This window comes from Apis cerana, linkage group LG2 (assembly GCF_029169275.1).
Source record: "Apis cerana isolate GH-2021 linkage group LG2, AcerK_1.0, whole genome shotgun sequence".
Lineage (NCBI taxonomy): Eukaryota > Metazoa > Arthropoda > Insecta > Hymenoptera > Apidae > Apis > Apis cerana.
The window spans coordinates 4,622,847-4,645,132 of NC_083853.1; the positions used below are offsets into that span (position 1 = coordinate 4,622,847).

The window sequence follows — 22,286 nt, forward strand, 5'->3', positions numbered from 1 at the left end:
TAATTTTAATTTAGCTATTAATTAGCTAATTTAATTTAGCTATATGTATCTAAGATTTAAAAAATATCAATCAAAATTTATCAACACAATCGTTGTTATTATTATTGTTAGATTATTAATAAGCATTTATTTATCAAAAAAACTGTATCATTATTTCATAGTACTTTAATTCTATTCATCAAAATCATATTTTATTTAAATTTTTCAATCCTGGTTTATGCACAGCATTTATTCTTTTTTCATTCGATTCATGACTTTGAAACGTAGACTGAATATAAAATAATGATATAATGATACTTATTGAATATTTGAATATTCTATTCAATGAGTTAATATATTCTGGTTGTTATAACAAAAAATCTTATTACATTTAAATAGAAAATTAATTTGCACAGAAAATGATATACGCGGTACTCAAAATATTATACAAATTCTTTTATAATTATAAATTAAGAATTTAATATTAATTAGAAAAAGAATAAAATGAGTAAAAAATTTTCTAGATCAACATTTATCAAAAAATATATATCTAATAATAAAAAAATTAAATACATTAAAAAATATTTAAAAAATGAAATATAATTACCATTATTTATTTATCCTATATTATTTGACTTTTATCGGATCTATTTGACTTCTCTCTAAATTAAAATTTAAATTTTATTAATATTCTAAAACTTTAAATTTTTCATAACCAAATATGTGAATAAAAAAAAATAAAAAAAATAATAAAATCTAAAAAATTTATCCAAATGCAAATATTTATATTGACATTTTTAAAGTTATTTGGTTATGATAAATTTTAACTTTTTAATGAAAAAAAATAAAAAAAAAAAAAAGAAAAATAATAAAATTAAATTCCATTCGATACCATTCTTGCATATAAATGCATATATTTCAATATACAACATCCTTAGCATTTCGACGCCGACGCCGTCGTGCGAGGGAGGAGGTTGTTTTCGATTCAGACATCTATCTTTCGAGAAATTTAGTCAGTATATCGCGAGCACTTCTACATCGAAGACGGTTATTGTGTATAACTTTCTCATCTACGAACAAAAATTTAACATAAGTTTAAGATAAGTTCAAGGAAACTACAGAGTTTATCAAAAGATTTATATCATGCTATAATATAAACAATAGATAGTTAACAAATGGTATACATAGAATTTAAACAAAGAATCAGTTCATCAATTTTGTATTAATTTCTTGATAGAAAGATTATCATTAAATTGAATTTTATTGATCGACTTGAGAATAGAGAGGGTAAGAAATCTTTTATATATAATTTTATACAACATATCTTCCAATCAATCACTCTCCTTGTCGATTTTATCTCGTTGAATTTTTCTTTTTTTTCCTTTTTCTTTATTAAATTATATATTAACACAATTACGCATTATATTATATGAAAATCAATGGAAAATTATCAATTAATAAAGAATAATTCAATGTTAATAATGTAACAATTTGAAAAAAATGTGATATTTATTTCTTGCAGTTGCAATTACATTGCTTTTAATAGTGTATTTCTATTATAGTTTCAGAAAACCATTCGATAATTGTTATTACTTTAGGTAATTAAATGATTGTTTCATAATTCAATAATGTGACTGAAAGATGAAAGAAATATGTGATGCATGTTAAAGTATAAAAATTTTCGATTATTGCCTGGTTGTTTTAAGTTATATTATAATTTAAAAAAATGACAATAAATGTAAAAATAATTTGGAATTTTATGTATCTTTATTTTCGATATAATCACTAATTATTGATATGTATAATCGGTACTATGTATAATTAATGTCAAGAATATGGTGGACTAAGTTTAGGGGTCAATGCCTGAAAATAGAATGACACATCATCAAGGTCTACTTTCACATGATCTCCTTCAATGGCGCGATACCTTTTTATTAGTATAATACGAAAAATATAATGAAATTCAAGTCCATTTCAAAAATAGATAAATTCAGTAAATTAATTAAGAAGCTAATAAATATTATATTTCTATATTTCTATATTATTAAATATTATTAGCATTAATTAAGTTACAATAATAAAATATTTAATAAATAAGAAAATTATAGATAAACTAAAATTAGTTTATGTTAGAAATATTAAATTTTTTTCTTTATTATAAATATCATTTTTAATATCACAAATATTTAAAATAGACATAATATAATTATTTTGATTTAAATAAAAAACGCAGACATGTAATTTCTCATATTCATTGTTTAAAAAAATATATCCGACATTTTTAAAACTTTAGCTATATATAATTTTTAATTGATTTATATTTCATCACTATATAAATTTATTTTTACATTTACCTTTGATAAGAGCTTCTTTTAAGAAAATCCGATAATAATATTCCAAACAATAAAATGAAATTATGTTCTTTTCTGGTAACATAATCTAAGTTATTTCGGAACTGGAAAAAAGGTTAACATTAGATGCAACCAAAACGTTGCGAAACTATAATAAAAAGTATATAACAGATTAAATAAGTTATATATAAGTCGTATAGTAATATATATACATGTAATCACAAAATAAAAACATTCATATATATATGCAATTAAATAGTTAGTCATTCTTGCGCGTTTATGTCACATAAGTGTTCAACAAAACAAAGTAATTTAAAGTAATTTATTGCAATTTAGTATTACTTACAATAGATTTAAACGGTATGACGTACATCAAGATTGATCCAAAAAATATTTTTCTTAGCGAGTGCTCAGAAAACTATCGAATCATGTTAAAAACTATGTACGTCTTGAAGTTTCATGCAGTAAGTTAGGTGTCAGTGCGATCGAAACATGGAGCTACTATTAACAATATAAGCATATTAACAAGTTGTTATCAAATCATTCATGATAGTTATATGAAGACACTCTTATCTTTATAGATTGATAGTGATAGTATTTCTAATTCATCAAGCATTTTATTAATTAAAAAGAAAATTCTAAAATTCTTAAATAGTTTGTTAAGTGATACATTTTTATTAATTTTATATTTATATATAGTTTGGACTTTAACAACAAAGGATATTTTATATAAACCAATAAATCGTAGCTAAAGCAAAATGAATAACTTTTCATATGGATGGAAACAAGAAATAAGCGAACCAGAATTTATAAAACAAGAAGCATCGAAGGCGGAAGTGAGTATTAATATCAGATTATAATTTTATAATTGTTAATTTTAAAGCAATTTTGTGTTTTGAATAATAAAGACAAATATCTATTGCATCATTATACAATAAAATTAATTGAAGTCTTTATTACATTTCTAAAATTCAAAAGATCGCGCTTTCATAGATTAATTCATGACATATTTCATAGATGGTGCTATTTTATTAAGCTGCGTACACATTAAAATAATAGAAATAAATGAAACCAAATAAAATTGAACATAAACAAATTAGATATAATAACTCTTTATACCGGTAGTTTGCATATACTATAACCTTTTTACTTCTTATAAGAGTAGTTATGCTAAAAAATAAAATGTTCATGTATTTTACAAGATTTGTTTCAGTAATAACAGTTCAATATGTAATAGTTGACAGTGTTGTGCTATTATAAAAAAAATTATACTTGTGAAAAGTTCTCTGCATTATGTGGTGTATAACCGTGTCGTATGACGAAATAGGTGAGGGCAAGAGAAGAATGAGCTCAGTTCTCGTGTCTCCAGACCTATCAACATAACGGTTCTATATCCGTACTGTGAAATCTCGTGAAATAGTAGCATTAATATTCCGTTAATTTTCGTTTATCGCAATCTAAATCATTTAGCTTTACATAGAGCACATGATATGAGCTAATCATGAACTAAGAAAATTGCTAACTTTTATTGAAAACATCTAAATAGTGTGAAAAATAGGTATTTAGTGATTAGTGGTGATCTCAGTAGATTAGTCAGGATTCAGGGCGTAATCATCGTAAAAAATGAGTTATTACGACGATAGGAATGGAACTGTGCTTAACGATGTGTTCGTTAAGACAGCGGTTGAAGTCAAACGATTTCTCCCGTCACTTTTCAACATCAAAGTGGTAGGCGTTTTTGAAGCGTTTTGATGAATTTTTTTTAGAGCTTTAATTCGATATGTTCTAAGGCTAACGCAATTAGAATTGACTATTAATAAAATCCTTTTCTTATTTAAAAATTCGTTGTAAAATATGTTCTCAATATTTTTGTTTGTAGCTACTTCAAAAATTTATTGCGTGTAACGCATATCTCGTCTTTGTTCTTTTTTATGAGATAAAAATTACGTATTTATACATTTGCTTACTAGTATTTAGAAGTAATGAAATTTCATTTGTTTATTAGATTCTACATAATATAATTTGAGAAAAACAATCACGAATATTTTATTTTATTTTAACTAAATATACATATACATATACATATACATTTATATCCATTTGTATTTTTGAAAGATAACGAACAAATTTCCAGTAACAATTTAAATTAAATTACTCTGTTTGTCATGACATTTAAACGAAATCAAAGCAATTTGCATATACATAAGTTTTTTGTGTTATTATTATTACATAATATTCTTTATACGCATGATATTGAAGCAATTTAAAACCGGATATTGAATTAAATTTAATTGATAATATTTCAATATGCGCATGATCTTCAATTTTTAAATTTATAAATGATTTTTTTTTCATTGAAAACATATATAATATAACAATTTATTTTTATGAAATTAGTTAAAGTTTTTCAATTTAAGTTACATTAATATAAATTAAATAAAAATTTTCTAAAAATTTTAAAATGAAACAAATTTTACTTTAAAATATATAATAATCGAAATATTTAAAAAATTTATCAATTCATAAATAATTAAAAATATTTGAAATATTATATTTTATTATATTGTATATATATCATAATAAATTCATTTGTATTAAACAATAGAAGTATATATATGACTTAAAACAATTTTGAGATATAAATGTTGAACAATTGTTTATTTTTTATTTTTCATGAATTTAATATTTTTAATGTTAATTCGATTATTATAGAACTATAAATGAAAATGATTATTTTCAAAGATAATAACATTGATTGTGATAATTTAATCAATACATACGCATTTTTTATCTAACGATATGCTTGCAGAGAATACGATTAAAATAAAATACTCTCATCATGCGTCATACACCTTACTATTCATTCATTGTACATACAATAAAACAAGTGTTAAAATAAAAAAGAGTTTCTTATTGATAAAATTTATCTGTGATATTTAAAAGAATTTTTTTTTAATGTATTTATTTTAATTAATTTAATTTAATTCCATATAAATAAATTTTTAATAAATGTATAAATAATCAACTTTTATAAACAATACTAGCTATAATTTTTATAAAAAAATCATTTTTATTAAAATGTAATTTTTAAAGAAATAACAAATCTATATTCTGAAATAATAATAGTTAATAGAATTAAAATATCTAACTCTACATTCAATTTTTATCTCTTTTTAATATTATTATTTTTTAACTGTATATATGATTCATCGTAGAGATAGATTGAAATCTATTAGTAAGTCATTATTATTGACATTAACTTATTCATGCTTTTATTCATGATTTTATGGTTAATATTTCATGTTTAATAAAAATAGGTTTTTTATCTTAATTATAGTTGCATTGATTTTAAATTAAAAAATATATGAATCAATAAATATATAACACTATGCATATTTATTTATATTTAATTATAATTCAAATATTTGAAATTAATGAATTTTTCAAAAATTTTTTTATATAATATAAATGTATTATCAAAAAGATTTTAAAATATGTCAATGCACAATTTGATGATCTGAAAAAATAATTTATTATTCTAAGTTTAAATATTTTTTTTCGATACAACGATTATAGTCTATTTATTTCTAAATTTTATTTTTATAATTGTAATAATTGTAATATATTTTGTTATCGAAAATCAAAGAATAAAAACATATTATATTACTTACCTAATAAATCAACTCATGTAGTACATGTAGACTTGATAGTACGCACTATGTGACTAATATTGGAAATAGAATTTTATCTCTGCATATCTCGTATCAGTAATACTTTGTAATCTAAACTAAATGTGGTTAGTTTTTCATCCGTTCGTATTATGATAATAATGCATATTATAAATTTAATCACAGGTTTGCAATAACAGTATATTTTCATCCATAATCGAGAGCTTTAGTTTCCTTGTTACAATAAAATTGTTTAAATAATCAACAAAATAATTATAATTTTTCTTTTTTTTCTTTGAATAATGACAATTGTAATGTAACTTTGTTTACGTCGAATACATCAAAATGGAACAAAAACAGAAATACGCGAGTTATAGATATTTAAATTATGTGCAACAAGATATAGCGGAATTGAAATTATCACAGAAATTAGAATTCAATAGAAAAATCAATATCGAGAAAGAAAATTCAATTCCTATTTCTGGTACTATAAAATTTCATTCGCATAAAGAGGAAGGAAAAAATACAAATTTTCAGCCAAAATCGACAAAAATAAAGAAAACGTACAAAAATATACCTCTAAGAACATTTAAAAATTTTATTGGAAAATCTTGTTACAACGTAGGGTATCTTGGAACTGTTATTTAAAATTATACGAAGAAATAAAAGTTATAATTATAAAGTTATAATTCATATAAAAAAGTGTGCCAAAAAATATTGTTTTTGTTTTAGTTAGGGGAAAAAGGATCTGGCTTCAGGCCACGAGCAGTGGTTCAAGATTATCAGAAACTCAGGGAAGAATGTTTGTCGACGGGAACATTATTCGAGGATCCCGAATTTCCAGCAGACGATTCATCGTTGTATTTTTCAAAAAGGCCCGACAGATATATAGAATGGAAACGACCTATGGTAAGAAATTTCATGTATACATATAATATTAATACATACATATAATATGCAGAATTCAAATAAAATTTCAAGAGAGAAAGAAAGAAGAAAGAAAGAAAAAAAAAAGACAAAAGAAGAGAGAGAAATTATTTTATAATTCACTGAATTATAAAATTTCATGCATTACATAGCTTTAAGCATTTTGTTTGTAATATTATTAAATAATTGGATAAAATTGAAGAGTTACTTCCTTATAGATTTGAATAAGATTTTTAAATCACTTTACACTTTATTACAGGAAATTGCGGACAACCCTCAACTATTCGTTGAAGGTTTTTCCCGATTCGACGTTCAGCAGGGCGAATTAGGAGATTGTTGGCTATTGGCAGCGGTTGCAAATCTCACTATGGATGTCAATTTATTTTTTCAAGTAGTTCCAGAAGATCAGAGTTTTGAGGAAAATTATGCTGGTATTTTTCATTTCAGGTATTTTTATGATTAGTTGAATCATTTCAAAACATATACATTATACTTCGTAAACGAAAAATATTTATTCGTATAAATTTTTATGTTTGTTAAAAATAGATTTTGGCAGTACGGTAGATGGGTAGACGTGGTTATCGACGATAGATTACCAACTTATCGTGGTGAATTGGTATATCTACATTCAGCTGAGAGCAACGAATTCTGGAGTGCTTTATTAGAGAAAGCATATGCGAAGCTTCATGGCTCGTACGAAGCATTGAAAGGTGGAACTACTTGTGAAGCCATGGAGGACTTTACGGGTGGTGTAACGGAAATGTATCAGATGGATGAAACGCCTCCAAATCTATTCAATATTCTCTTAAAAGCTTACGAAAGAAACTCGTTGATGGGATGTTCGATAGAGGTATAATTTGACATTTTCTTAAATTCAGTGATCGTCGAATCCACAAATAAAATAAGTTACTATTTTAGCCTGATCCAAGTATATTGGAAGCTGAGACACCTCAAGGTCTGATCAGAGGTCATGCTTACAGTATTACACGTGTTAAATATGTAGAAATTCAAACGCCTAACCAGTATGGAAGAATACCTCTACTTAGACTTAGAAATCCATGGGGTAATGAAGCAGAATGGAATGGTCCATGGAGTGATCAGTAAGTTAAATAGATTTATGAAGGCATTAAATTATAAATGTATAAAAAATATATAAAGAACTCTGAATTCTCAAAATTAACAAAGTTATACTTATTCTGAAAGAGAATATAATTTTTTTTAAATTTTTATAATTTTTATAATATCTAAGATTTACTTGATAACTTTTGTTTTTTTCTTATTTAAAAAAATTATGAATATTATTGAAACATGAATAAATATATATGCAAAATATTAATGAAACACGTTATATGGATTATTCATAAAAAAATCTTACAATGAAATATTCTTATGAACTAACTTATAGAGAACATCATATTTTGTTTCACATAATGATTTTATTTAATAAAATGAATTTTTACCTAATAGGTCTCCAGAATGGAGATTTATTCCTGATCATGAGAAAGAAGAATTAGGATTGACGTTCGATATGGACGGTGAATTTTGGATGTCATATCATGACTTTATCAAATATTTTACACAATTAGAAATATGTAATTTGAATCCAGACTCGTTGAGCGAGGACGATTTAAATGCTGGTAAAAAGAAATGGGAGATGAGTGTGTTTGAAGGAGAATGGGTACGTGGTGTTACAGCAGGAGGTTGTAGGAACTTTTTAGGTAAACGTTTCTTATTATTTGATCTTTTAATTTAATTATTTTATTAATTCTTATTTAATCATTTTTTTGTTTCTATTATGCTGTTATAAAATAATAATGAATTTTCATTTTTATTTTTAATAAATTATAGAAACTTTTTGGCATAATCCACAATACCGAATTACATTGGAATATCCTGATGAAGATGATGATAAGTGTACAGTTATTGTTGCATTGATGCAAAAAAATAGGCGAGCACAGAGGAGAATGGGTGCAGAATGTTTGACAATTGGATTTGCAATATATCATGTAGGTGTTTATATTATAATATAATTATAATATTATAATATTAACGAATATTTCATACCTAATAATTCAAAAATATTAATATTAATATTATGAAAGACAATATATTGATTATAATGATTATATAGTTGGAATATCCTGAACGGTTACCTAAACCATTAGACATTAATTTCTTCAAATATAATGCATCAGTTGCAAGATCACCAGCATTTATAAATTTACGAGAAGTGACGTGCCGTTTCAAATTACCACCTGGTGTGTATTGTATAGTTCCAAGTACATTCGATCCTAATGAAGAAGGTGAATTTTTGCTAAGAATCTTCTCTGAAAATAAAAACAATATGCAGTAAGTATATCTTTCTTTATAATAAGAACTTTATTGCAGTAAAAATTAAAAATTTATATTAAAATTATATTTTCTTTAGAGAAAACGATGATGAGGTTGGTGTTGGAGAAGTTGATGATAGGGTAAGATATTTATATTTATAATTAAATATATTATATATAATATATAAATATTAAAAATATCGGTATAAAAATTTATGTTTTAATATATTTTTTTTTAAAAACAATTACTGTTAATAAATAAATGTGCATAGATCGCACGATAATAGATTTTGCACCATCTATTATTAACACATAATAATATGCAAAATACACACAATTCTATTTACTTGTGCATTTATATATTGATAATATTTATTTAATATGCTAAGCTTTAATAGTGCTTTTTAAAAATATTGTTTATTGTGAAAATATATAATATATGTATATATCTAATTGCGTAATTAACTTAATCAAAAAAAATTTAATCAATAATCGTGAATTCTAATTAATAATTATAATAATGTTTGCATGTTGATATTGCTTGGCGAATAGATCATTAATCCTAAAAGTGCTGATGAACACGCTGATGGAGATAAGGTAAATATTTGCACGCTAATATTCATCCAAGCATAAATATTTTATGATAATTATTATTAAAACTTAATTATATAATAATAAAATTTATCATCTCATATTATTCATTTCTCAAATTTCAATATTTCCATCTTTTAGGTTCGAGATGAACCAGAACCAGATCGAAATGCAGAAAAAGTTCGAGAATTCTTTAAAAAGCTTGCCGGTGACGATATGGAAGTAGATTGGATGGAACTGAAGGAAATTTTAGATTTTGCGATGCGAAAAGGTATGATTATTTATTTAATTTATTTTAATTTATTTATATTAATTGCAAAATTTTTAATGTAATATGAAGAATAATATTATAAATGAAATTTATGAAAAAAATATATCATAATTAAGAAAATATCATATTTATGATATTAGAAATAAGTTATCGTATATAATCTTACAATTCTTTTATTTTATTTTGTTATTTTGGCTATTCGCTTATTATTAAGAAAAGGTTTTGTAATATTCGTAAAGCTTTCATAATAATGCTTTTTTGTTATTAATCATTCGTTCAGAATACTTTATGAAGTGACACGCAAATAGCACTATGCATTCTGGTTTTAGTAGTTTGTTAATGCATTATTTCGATTAATTCATTTTCATCGTGAATCAGTTGTGTGAATGCTAATGTAACGCAAACTTCACTTTCGTTCACTCTTGTGCATGTTTCGTTTCTTTCTGTATACATAATTACTTCATACATACTTCATACATAAATACATTTGGGTCCTCTAAAAGACAAAAATACATAAAGTCTATATAATTAATTTATACTTTGTTTAAACTTATTTATTACAATATGTATGTAACATAATGGCGATTAATAAATGACTACTCATAATTAAGATTAAGATTTTTTAATTTTTAAATTAACATTGAAAATTTTTTAATTTTAATTAATTTAGAAATGATAGAAATTAAATTCAAATTTTTCGACAAAGCTTTTTTTGTAATGATATTAAGTATGTTATAATTGATATAAAATAAAGAATTCTAAGAAAAGATTTACTGATATACTATTATAGTTTTATGATCTTAAAGTTTTAATATATATCGATTGATTTGACCCGAATGTACATATGTAAAATTTAATGTTAACATGTAGCTGTATGTTACGGGTAGAACTACCACAGTCGGCTCGTCGTAGTGAAGTTCATGCCCCTGAATCTGTACAAGGAAATGGTTCGTTTATCGACACTCTCATCTCACTGCTGTGCGGCATTCTTTGTAATAATGAACAATACAATAAGACTGTAGGTAAGACATCATCCAGTATATGTATATACTTTACCCTACAGATCATCATTCCTTATATATGTAATATAGAGAAAAATTATTTTCTTGACAATGTCCTTTATAGAAAAAGAATTGCTCGATTACTAAAATATTTTGTTGAAAACATTAATTTTTGAATATAGATCATAATTTTTTTTATTTTTCTTTTGATAATATTATAGTAAGTATATATTTATTTTTAAATTTTTATCAATTTATCTTATAATTATAATTTTTATAATTTATATTTAGAAATTGTTATTTTCATAGTAGGTTTATACCATATATAATATAATGTCTGTATTATAAAAAAAATTAAATTAATAATTTTCATTAATAGAATGTTAATATATTCATATGCAATTGAAATCTGACACGATTTTTTAGATATTATATGCCATAATATAATTAATAAAAAGATTAGTTAAATCATAAAATTGTAAATGAACAATTGATTTTTATCTTTTAATGAAAATGATATCTTTTAAAATTACATAATTTAAACATAAATCGACCAATTCTTTTTCTATATATAATTTTAGGAAGCGAGATTGTTCTTAAATTTTATGTTATGTTATGTTACGTTATCTAAAATTTTGTTATGTTATCTAAAATTTTTTTAAACAAAACTAAGAATCATTAAATATATCAGACGAATCATTTTCAAAATGATGAAATTTAAAAATAAAGAATCAATAAATTGAACAGATTAAATAGAAAAATTATCATTTATCTTAACAAAATCTGCTTAAAATTTGTAGTAAAATATTTAATCAGTAACAAAACATAAATGCAAAAGCAATTCAAAAGCTTGAGGAACAGATAATTAAGTTTGTGCATGTGTCTTTGTCACGAAAAAGATATTTAACGAGCTTGGAAATAATTTATTAAATTTTTATTTCAGAATGTAAAAATGTAGCTTTATTATAATGCTACTAATTACAGTCCATTGTCATCTTATTTATATTATGTTTATATCTGTAGTGTTGTCGTCGTTAATTTTATAGCGATAACTCCTTATTACCTTTCTGCTTTATATTTCATATATATTTTATATTTCAGAATTTTATATTAATCAAAATGTACTATGTATAATAATATGAATTTAACATGATAGTATCATATATCATATAAATGAATATCACAAGCGAAAGTGTTTTTTTCTATTTCAGAAACAAATAATAAAGGATTCAGTAAGGATGTATGTCGTAGCATGGTAGCTATGCTAGATGTAGATCATTCTGGAAAACTCGGATTTGAAGAATTTAGACAGTTATGGACCGATATAAAGAAATGGAGAGTATGTTAATTTTTTACAAAAATCGTAAAAAAATGAAATTTTTGATTATCAGAGACATTTGAGATCTTATTTGTTAGAAAATCAAAATTATTAGAAATTTTATAAAATTTTTTTTAAATAATAATATTAATAATTTGAATGTGAAGTGTAACAATTATTATCTACAAGTAAAGTGAAATTCTTAATGTTTAATTAAACAAATCTAATTGTTATTAAAATAAGTTATTTGAATAATTTTTTTTATTCTAAAAATTTATTATCAAATATGAATAATTATACTTTATTTCAAATATTTTAAATTATAATATATAATTTGTATTATTTTTACTTTTTAAAATTTTAGAAAATTGAGAACTTAAACAAATAAATTAGAATACAATATTTCATTGCACTATCCAATTTTAACTTAAAAAATATAACTATAAATAATCATAATTAAAAATAATTAATTTCCAGGCTGTGTTTAAATTATACGACAGAGATGAAACTGGACATTTAAGCGCGTTTGAATTGAGACAAGCATTAAATAGCGCGGGTTATCGGCTCAATAATCATATTTTAAATATCTTAGTGCATCGTTACGGAACGAAAGATGGTATGATTACCTTTGATGATTATATAATGTGCGCAGTACGACTCAAAACAATGATAGGTAAATGAATAAACACTAATAGATAAAATAGCTAGAATATAGCATAATTAATATATGTTTGTTGCTTTTAGATATTTTCAGAGAACGTGATCCAGATTTAACTAATACGGCAACATTCACAATGGAAGAATGGATAGAGAAGACATTATACTCGTAATATAATGCATATTTCAAAATCATTGACAAAAATAGACAAATACGTCCGTATTTTAAGAAATTTTTCTACTCGCAGATTTAATGTAAAATAAAAATACAAGAAACATGTTAAATAGATTAAAAAAAAAACATATATTTAGAAAAAATGTTTTATGTAAATTTTACGCGTGAGTACGTAAAATTCTTATAAATTCTATTATCAAAATTTTATTTAAAATATACAAAAAAAAAAGAAAGTATTATATTTAAAATTTTGTATCTAATAATATTTATCCATATTATATATTTTTTTTTTTTTGCTATATATATGTCTGTAGACAGAACCTGATATTTTGTGCCTTGATATATTTTTATAGATTTAAATTTGAATTTTCTTAAAATAATAATAATTTATTAAAACAGATGTAGAGTAAACTTAATCTATATTTTATATAATGAACTCTACATTAATTATTTTAATATTCCTTAAATTTATTATCATATTCCTCATTGTTGCATTTGCAATGATTATATTCATTGATTGCATATAAGAAAATAAAATTGTAAAATTTGAAAATATGTTTAAATTCTATTCTAAATAAAATTTAAGAATTTCTTTTTAGAATTATATTTTTATTTTCCCTATATAAATATTGTAAAATATTTCTTTTTTATTTATTTTAGTGAAATATATATATATTTTATTAGACTATTAATAATTTAATTATATGATAACATGTTACCAAAATATAGTTAAGAAAATATCAACGAATCAACAATTATATAAATATATATTATCTTTTTTTAATTAAATTAAAATTTTTTCTTTTTATTGAAATTTTTAATAATCATTTTAATTAATTCTGATTTTATTTTATTTTTTTTATCTATAATAATATTAATAACAATATGAAATTTAATCATTCAACTATAATTAAAATTGTTATGTTTCGAACATTTTATTAAATATAATTATTAAAAATTTAAATAAATTTTAATTTTAATTAAAATTTAATAAGATTAAAATATTTTCTTTTCTGTTGTGTTTTCTTTTCTAACCTAAAATAATCATATGTATATAAAATACCTATATAATATATAAATAAATAAAACTAAACATATACTATATATTATACCTATAATATAAAAATTGGATGATTATGTTAAGATTTATTATTATTATATCAATAAGTTAAATAAATAAAATAAAAAAGACAACAGATGAAATAATCATATATCGGTGTCGTTTTTTAGAATATAAAGTTTACGGAATAAGACAAGGTAAAGACAAGGAGAGATACGACAAGACAAAGACAGATAGAATAAAAATATTGAAATCAGCGCCATCTCTAGAGTGCCGTAAATGAAACATACGTAGAAAGGATAGTGAATAATAAGAAAAGGATAGAGATAGAGCAAGATTTTTGACTCTTAGCGCCATCTCTTAAATATCAAAAGTAACTTTTTTTTACAAAATACTCAAAGGATGGCGCTAATCTTCAATTCTTACCCTACTTCGTCCTATTTTTGGATAAATATCTCGAATAGTCGAAAGATGGCGTTAATAGTCAATTTTTATTATTTTACCTATCTCTATCCTTCATTTATTATTTATTGTCCTTTTTATATATGTTTCATTTGCGGCACTCTGGAGATGGCGTTGATTTCAATATTTTTATCCTATTTCTATCTCTTTTCCATTATTTGTTCTCTTTATCTTTAAAAGCTAGTGCATCGATATCTTGTCAGTGTCGATATTTAATATACCGACTTATCCATAGGGGCCGCCACGAAAACAATTTCTTTTTGTTCATTCCAGTTCCAACAAGACATCTGTGTATGTTTCTCTCACGTTTTGTGATTCTTATAAACAAAGTTTTTTCTGGCAATGCATTAAATACTATTTGTATAATTATATCTTTAAATATCTAATTCTAATTATCTACATAATTCTTACTTTGTTACTAATAAAAATGACGTATTTAAATTCATGGGAAGAGTTCGAAAAAGGTGCTGAGAGGTTATATCTTCAAGATCCAATGAAGGTATATTTTATATTAAATTATTATTAATTTAATCAATTTTTTATAAGAATTATATTTTTTATAACATAATTGTATTTTAATTAATAACATGTTGATTAAATATAAATAGTAAATTATAATCGTGACATGACAATATGTCATTTAAATTCTAATTCTACTATATAATTTTTTAAAATGAAAAAATAATATTATTTTAAATATATAAAATTTTTATATTCATTAATTTAGATATAAATAAGTATTTATTTTATAAAAAATTAATATTTATTTTATTATTAAAATTAATCAATTGATCAACATTAAATTAGAGGTATGATTAATAAAATTTATAGAAATTGATAGTATTTATAAATAGTTTAATAATTATGAAGTTTATAATTTATTGTTTTGTTTCTTTAGGCTCGGTATACAATGAAATATTGCCATAATAAAGGTATTTTATGTCTAAAACTTACAGATAATCGAACGGTAAGCTTTATTCTTATACAACTTACCTTATAATTCTTAAAAGTATATTTAAATAATATATTTATAATTCTTTTTTATAGTGTCTACAATATAAAACGGAAATAGCACAGGACTTAAAAAAGATGGAAAAATTTATAGGAAATTTGATGAGGCATATGGCATCTAAGGAGAGCTAAATAAGGACTAGATAAAATTAGGGACATTTTTTAATCAAGGAATAAAAGTGCTGCGCATTTAATTCATGTTTATGTTGTTCCATTTCATAAGATTCAGTGACTGATGGGATTATAGATATTTAATTTGAATGAGGTATAAAAATTTTCTTAAATATACAATATGTGCATAAATGTCTATTTGTATTTATTTAAAGCTTCATGCTCAATTCGGGCGGTTCCGTTGCCTCCTTGTTAAAGTTCTGAAACAGTACAAAATGTATCATAGTATATAAGTAACAATTTATTTAAAAATAAATTTCTAAATAAATCATTAAAAAATGTAAAAATGTGATATCTTTATTTGAAAAATACCAATACTTTTTACTTAGAAAGTGTAACTATGTCTATATCTTTGTAACAGCAGCATATAGTGCATTAGTTATTAATAAAGCCAAACTTAATTTTAATTCTTTACTAGATATTATTATAAGAGAGAAGCACAAAGCAATGAAAAGAAGCACTTACGATATAATGGGCTGAAGAACAGCATCCAGAGTAGTATCAACAGGAGGGTAGATTTCTTGATTTGAAGACAGTTCATAGCGTACCTCTCCCCCTAATTGCATTTGCGGCTATACCAAACAAAACTATTTTACTAATTTACTATGCAAAGAATTGTACAATACAATACACTACACATATTAGCAACAGCATTTTGTTGAATCAATTCTTATCACTCTATAATTAAAAAGAAAGGAATAAAATGCTGTGGCTAGCAGAAGAAGAAATAGCAAGCCTTAACCACATATGTTTGTAAAAAGCGCTTAGTGTGTCTAAAAGACCTTTATATGATGATAAGAGCGAATTCAATAAAGATAATTTTATCTATAAATTCAAAAGATTATAATAATCTTTTATTCTTTCTTAAAAGCAAAAAGCTTAAACTACTTGAAGCAAAAGTGTTACCCATTATTTTCTGATAACATAAATAATAACACAATGAATTAAAATTACGTATAAAGAGTAAAAAATATATATAGAAAATAACGAGTTTCACTTGAAACCAAAACTGGTAACCAAAATCAAATAAACGAAGAAATAAACGTTGTTATAAACGAGCAAGCAAAAAAATACATACTACCCGAGTAGGCTTAGCGCTGTCGGCAGAGCTTGAGCAGCAACTTGAAAATTCTTGCGGTGTACTTTCCCCGAGCCCACTGTCCACGTTACTTCCTATCAATATTCTGTTGTTACGTGTATAATAAAAGTCCTTCCTCATATTGCACTCGCTCCTATTACCATCGTAGTATTTTATATCAACTTGACTCGGTCTGGTTGGTGGCAAATTATAACTTCCATCGTGACTATGTTGTATCATTCTTCTGTTTCTTTTGCCAACGGATCCGATCGTTCTGAAAGTGATTCCTTAACAATCTTGGGATATCACGGCAAAATTTAAGCACATCCCAGATCGGACACCATTACGACATCGATGCATATGTAATACATTTTAGTTTACCAAATGTTCATAACATGGTTAATACATACTACGAGCCATATTGCATTCCTTATAGCGATACACATTTTTATTCACATTAAAACACTAAATTTTACGTAACAATTTCTTCATTCGTCGATCATTTACATACGCCAATATATTTTAAAAGTCTACAAATATTTTTTTTTAGAATGATATTACTGGCTACCTATGAGAAAAAAGTGTTTCAGGGATTCGAGTCATCTGGCACAATGAAGATCCGGATCGTTGACAATGATTAATTACCAGAACTTCAACACTCCCATATACCGATCTCATTTACTTAACAATTAACACGATGCATTATTATACCATACACAAAAAGTACACAACAAACATTTCAATAGAAAAAAAAAAAACACACATGAACAAATGCTACAATTTTTCTTGCTATAACGTACATTCATGGAACACCAATGTATTTTTCATGGAATAGCGAAAGCATCAGTATAGGTGTGCCAGCCAGGAAATAAATAAACAGGTGCAACAAGCTGTTAATCTCATCGATTTATTAAATATCTGTCATGCTTTAAATAAATAATAAGGGGCATGCTTAAAAGTAATTCATTTACATGCTCTCTGAATAAATTAAAAAAAAAAAAAAAAAAAAAAAAAAAGAAAAAAGAAAGAAAAAAAGAAAAAAAAAGACACCACATGCAATGGGAAACATTTCAAACAATGACTACGGATCCCGTCTCATCCTCCAACTGTGGAGGATGACTGTGGATGTTGCAGGCCGTCTTGAGATCATCGTACCTAGGTAGGGACGACGAGTCTGCATCGTCCAATCGAGAATTACTAGATTGTAGAGTACATTGTTGCACGGACGTTTGCGATTGAACCACCGTATATGGTATCTCTCGTCGTTGCTGTTCACTCATTCCAGAAGTATCGACTAGCCCAAACTCCAAGTGTCTGGAAAATCAGCCATTGTTTCATTGTTTTACGTTATGCATTGTGCTATATAATGAAAGAAATTTATTAATTTCGTAGGAACTTCGTTGTGTTATAATTATTATATAAATTGCCTTGCATAAATTATATTCAAATTATTTCATTCACACCAGAAGTAATTTAGTATTATTTTAGATTAGTATACTTTACATAGTAATATATAGAGTGTAATATATACACAGGTTGCACAGGTTGTTTAATTTGGAGGAAGAAATATAATACAAAAACTTTGTGCAATTTTTAACATTAATATTTACAGTGATTTTTTTAAAATTATATTATATTTATATTTATAAATTATATTATGTTATATTTATATTGAGCAGGTAGTCAAAAATTCACTTTTCATCATTTCGTTTTCATGCATTTAATAATAATTATGTGCTATTATAATAAATCTAAGATTTACACAATATAATGTAATATATCACAAAATGCTTAATATTATACTTACCCCTCCAAATCAAACAATTTTTTCTGATGTCTTTTTATTCAAACCGAACTGACACGAGAATAAAAATTAAATATTTAAAAAAACAATTATTTCAATATTGTACTATAGTTTCATAAAGAAAACGTACTTCCTAAGCTCATCTGGCAGTGGTTGCTTTTGAGAAGGACTCCGGTGTCTACTTCTATGCCTTCTTCTTGGTTCTGTATGACTCACCTATTGAAACATATTACATTAAGACAAGAAACAAAAACATTATTATATCGAATTACATTATAAAAATTATATTGCCATCGAACTTACAACAGCCCGTTGAACTCCTTCGCCCTTCCGCTTCTGTGCTTCTCTCCATTGTGGTTCAGAATCTACCAATTCGTGTCTGAAAAGATTCACCACGTGTATAATATAAATTCCGAAATGTTCAATGTACCAATTATAATAAGTAACAAATTAAATTTGAAATTCGTTCTGCTTGTGATTTTTCATTGAAAAAATGGAATAATATCGCGTAGAAAGATTTCGTTGCTACTTCTCAAGCGCATCGTCATTAAAATAATTATCACCTTTATGCGCTCTATGTACCCTACCGTGAGATTATAATGAGCACGAGGGTTTCTTTCTCGTCTTTACGGTCGACGAACTCGTCCAAGACGTACTGTCAAGTTATTTCATTTTCGCATCACCGTATAAGGGATCTTTATTGAGTCGATTAATTAATAATTAGGCTGGCATATAGCATGGCTTAATTGTTTCAATATACGATAACAAACGTATATTACGTGGCTTATTAATACAATTAAAATATTTTTCTTCTTTTTAATAGTTCTTCGACTTTTGTTAACAATGAAATATAAAATATCGGTATGTAGTTGCTCCATATAAAATGAAACGAGCGAGAAACTATACCTAGACGAACGAGAGCTTCTGTGCTTTCTGCGGTGTTTACGATGACCCGACCTAGTGTCCGAACCCCGTGAAAGCTCAGATTCACAATCAGAATGACGACTGTGTCTTCGATGGCTATGACTATGACTTCTTCTACGATGACCACCACGACTGTGACTGTCCCCTGAACTTTGACTCTCTACAGAGCTACTCCGTCGCTGGAGTCTGCTCAAGAGCTATAAAAAAAAAGAAAATATTATTTATACGTATCAATTACAATATAAATAATAAACAATTTATAGAGAAGAGAAATTCTAATGCGATAAGAATCACTATTAAAATAAATTTACTTACTTCATCAAATTACTCAAAGTTTAAAAAGTTGGAATTTATAAATATAATAAGATTTTAAAGAAACAGCATTTAATCTAATCTATCAAAAGGAATAAAAATATGTCTGAGAAAGAGTTAGAAAATTTAAAGAATGATATATAGAGAGAAACATTAAAAGTATGAGATGGAGTATAATATCATCTAATGTATGAAATTGAACTTGAAGAATAATTTTCTACCTAACTATAACTACCCACTTATTTCCCATCTATCTTTTCTATACACATAGAAGACATTACAACGAACAAAGTCTTATTACAAACAAGAAATGCGTGTAAGGAACGTACTGCCGGCGCCGTTCCCGCGGAGCGGACGGACCGAGGACTAGACGAGGTATAAAGGCCACGAGGTTGGCTCTGAGTCCACGGCGCGCTCCTGGTGCTCCTGGGACTCGAATTATTCACCTGTCTCGCGCTTTGAGTATTACACAAAACATTTCCGCTGATCGGATTGCTGTTCGAATTCGAGTTCACCGTCGCGGGCGTTTCCACAAATGGGCCGACCATCTCTTGGCCCTCGACCACGCGTCGTTGGGCCCTGCGACTGGGTGTCCTCTGGAAAATAGGCGGTGGATTCCGTCTGATCACGGTGTGCTTCTCGGATCCAGACGGCGGGCTGTACGAGCGGAAACGAGAGTAGGGGCTCAACGGTGGCGGACCGGTGGCCATCAATCGAAAGAACGCTTGATGTTCCAGGCAACACTTCCACAAATGTCTGCATGCGCCCTTTGACGGCGTCTCGAAACCGTGTGTCCTCTCCTCGGAGTTCTTTTCACTCACTCTCAGCATGAAGTATCTACCCTGAAAAGAGATTGTGGTATTAGTTGTGGTATTAATCCTCTCCTCGGAGTTCTTTTCACTTACTCTCAACATGAAGTATCTATCATGAGAGATTGTGGTATTAATTGTTTGATATTAGAGTATAATATAGTTAGTATATAGATATGGTATAATTGCCTGTTGCTCGATAAATCAATTATTTATTTATACGTATCAATTATTATTTATCATACGTACAGTTATAAATTAATAAATTAAAACGTTCATAGAAATGTTGAGCGATAGTTTGAGTAAATATTTGGAGATATATTCACATATAGATAGATTCTGTATTTATTTGGAATAAAAAATCTTGAGATAAATTTCTTTACCTTATAATAGATTTTATTGATTCGAGGCCAGTAATAATTTCCCACTTTGGTCTTGTTGCGCAACAAAATTATCCCACTCGGCGTCAAACCCAGAAAATATTCCACGCTATCTTCGCCCTGTGGATAGAGAGATGAGATGTTTTGAGAGATTACAACATCACGTCTCATTAAGAGATCTGTGGCCTTTGTTCATTGGAACAGGTACTCACCAAGACGGGATGCAGATCAACCCCGTACATTTCCAGCCATTTCACTTTATCCAAATAATTCAGCTCTGCTGCGGATGGTAATTGTCCTCTGAAAGAACGAATTCATTGTTATTTCAAATTACATGATTATTTAACAGCATTGTGTATTCCTTTTTTTGATAAAATTTTACGGTAAAAGAAGACTTTATCAATTTAAATTGGATGCAAGTTGTTATTAGATGAGAATTTTAGGATTTGAATGCAAGATTTCATCACGTTAAAATATTGTTAAATATAATTTTGATTGAATTTGTATAAAACAAAATAATTTTCAACACCTACACAAGAGTTTTATGAAGTTCCACTATACGATTTTCCAATTCCGTAGTTTGATTCGCTAAGAATCGAAATTCTGTGACGTATCCTACAGAATGTCGCCTTGGATCATAGTCTCCAAGTTCGGCTGAAATCATGAATAAAAATTCATTAGATCAAATAAATCTTGAAACAGCATCTTTATGATCATCATTAATTTCAATTCGATTAATTCGTCTGGAAATATATTTATCACTGGAAATAATCCGTGTTAAATAGATCTCAATGTCTCTTCGCAATTATATGAACCTTAACTTTAAACAATCTTTTTATTTTTTATTTCAAAGAATCGATACTACTTGTATTTTTCAAACGATAATTGAGAAATAATAAATTTAGATCAAATCAATCAAAAATCAATACCAATACGAATAATTGTACCAAATTTTATAATTATTCAAAATAAGGATATCTCACGATCCTCAGTACTTTCAACGTTTC

The 22,286-nt window shown here is 25.7% G+C and overlaps 4 protein-coding genes across 50 annotated transcripts in view; 2 read left to right on the forward strand and 2 right to left on the reverse strand.

The window, feature by feature from the left end:
- The window catches only part of LOC107995379 (toll-like receptor 7), a 50,058-nt gene extending 43,919 nt beyond the window's left edge, over positions 1 to 6,139 (reverse strand). For 11 of the 21 annotated variants that reach the window (XR_009828939.1, XR_009828937.1, XR_009828940.1 and 8 more), the window contains exons 1-4: positions 2,677 to 2,818; positions 2,334 to 2,434; positions 872 to 1,049; positions 587 to 641 (exon numbers count right to left, since the gene is read on the reverse strand). The gene's annotated coding sequence lies outside the window, so the exon portion shown is untranslated. Of the gene's footprint in view, positions 1 to 586; positions 642 to 871; positions 1,050 to 2,333; positions 2,435 to 2,676; positions 2,819 to 3,602; positions 3,705 to 6,001 lie in introns of those variants that run through there. The other 10 variants (XR_003697073.2, XR_009828945.1, XM_017052853.3 and 7 more) reach the window with 7 other exon arrangements.
- Positions 1 to 13,866, forward strand: part of LOC107995383 (calpain-B) — a 15,538-nt gene extending 1,672 nt beyond the window's left edge. Inside the window, exons 1-16 of one of the 17 annotated variants that reach the window (XM_017052860.2) lie at positions 1,046 to 1,266; positions 3,030 to 3,166; positions 6,731 to 6,907; positions 7,185 to 7,372; positions 7,472 to 7,775; positions 7,844 to 8,025; positions 8,393 to 8,643; positions 8,774 to 8,931; positions 9,057 to 9,274; positions 9,354 to 9,396; positions 9,808 to 9,852; positions 9,988 to 10,117; positions 11,005 to 11,139; positions 12,330 to 12,457; positions 12,914 to 13,109; positions 13,181 to 13,866. In XM_017052860.2, coding sequence (XP_016908349.1) covers positions 3,089 to 3,166; positions 6,731 to 6,907; positions 7,185 to 7,372; positions 7,472 to 7,775; positions 7,844 to 8,025; positions 8,393 to 8,643; positions 8,774 to 8,931; positions 9,057 to 9,274; positions 9,354 to 9,396; positions 9,808 to 9,852; positions 9,988 to 10,117; positions 11,005 to 11,139; positions 12,330 to 12,457; positions 12,914 to 13,109; positions 13,181 to 13,266 — 2,319 coding nt within the window. In that variant the 5' untranslated portion in view covers positions 1,046 to 1,266; positions 3,030 to 3,088 and the 3' untranslated portion in view covers positions 13,267 to 13,866. Of the gene's footprint in view, positions 1 to 1,045; positions 1,267 to 2,893; positions 3,167 to 3,422; positions 4,059 to 6,181; positions 6,620 to 6,730; positions 6,908 to 7,184; positions 7,373 to 7,471; positions 7,776 to 7,843; positions 8,026 to 8,392; positions 8,644 to 8,773; positions 8,932 to 9,056; positions 9,275 to 9,353; positions 9,397 to 9,807; positions 9,853 to 9,987; positions 10,118 to 11,004; positions 11,140 to 12,329; positions 12,458 to 12,913; positions 13,110 to 13,180 lie in introns of those variants that run through there. The other 16 variants (XM_062071850.1, XM_062071848.1, XM_017052858.3 and 13 more) reach the window with 16 other exon arrangements.
- A 996-nt stretch (positions 13,867 to 14,862) lies between these two features.
- Positions 14,863 to 16,259, forward strand: LOC107995387 (signal recognition particle 9 kDa protein). Its single transcript, XM_017052871.3, has 3 exons — positions 14,863 to 15,289; positions 15,689 to 15,757; positions 15,838 to 16,259. The coding sequence occupies exons 1-3, from the start codon at positions 15,218 to 15,220 to the stop codon at positions 15,931 to 15,933; spliced, it is 237 nt and encodes a 78-aa protein (XP_016908360.1). The 5' UTR covers positions 14,863 to 15,217; the 3' UTR covers positions 15,934 to 16,259.
- Positions 16,035 to 22,286, reverse strand: part of LOC107995386 (band 4.1-like protein 4A) — a 64,404-nt gene continuing 58,152 nt past the window's right edge. For 6 of the 11 annotated variants that reach the window (XM_017052867.3, XM_017052870.3, XM_062071855.1 and 3 more), the window contains 11 exons: positions 21,813 to 21,933; positions 21,492 to 21,579; positions 21,283 to 21,399; positions 20,420 to 20,932; positions 19,761 to 19,975; positions 19,158 to 19,233; positions 18,985 to 19,070; positions 18,206 to 18,364; positions 17,051 to 17,324; positions 16,438 to 16,544; positions 16,035 to 16,172 (listed from right to left, as the gene is read on the reverse strand). In XM_017052867.3, the coding sequence (XP_016908356.1) occupies positions 16,136 to 16,172; positions 16,438 to 16,544; positions 17,051 to 17,324; positions 18,206 to 18,364; positions 18,985 to 19,070; positions 19,158 to 19,233; positions 19,761 to 19,975; positions 20,420 to 20,932; positions 21,283 to 21,399; positions 21,492 to 21,579; positions 21,813 to 21,933 (1,793 nt within the window). In that variant the 3' untranslated portion in view covers positions 16,035 to 16,135. The remainder of the gene's footprint in view (positions 16,173 to 16,437; positions 16,545 to 17,050; positions 17,325 to 18,205; positions 18,365 to 18,984; positions 19,071 to 19,157; positions 19,234 to 19,760; positions 19,976 to 20,419; positions 20,933 to 21,282; positions 21,400 to 21,491; positions 21,580 to 21,812; positions 21,934 to 22,286) is intronic. The other 5 variants (XM_062071860.1, XM_062071859.1, XM_062071858.1 and 2 more) reach the window with 3 other exon arrangements.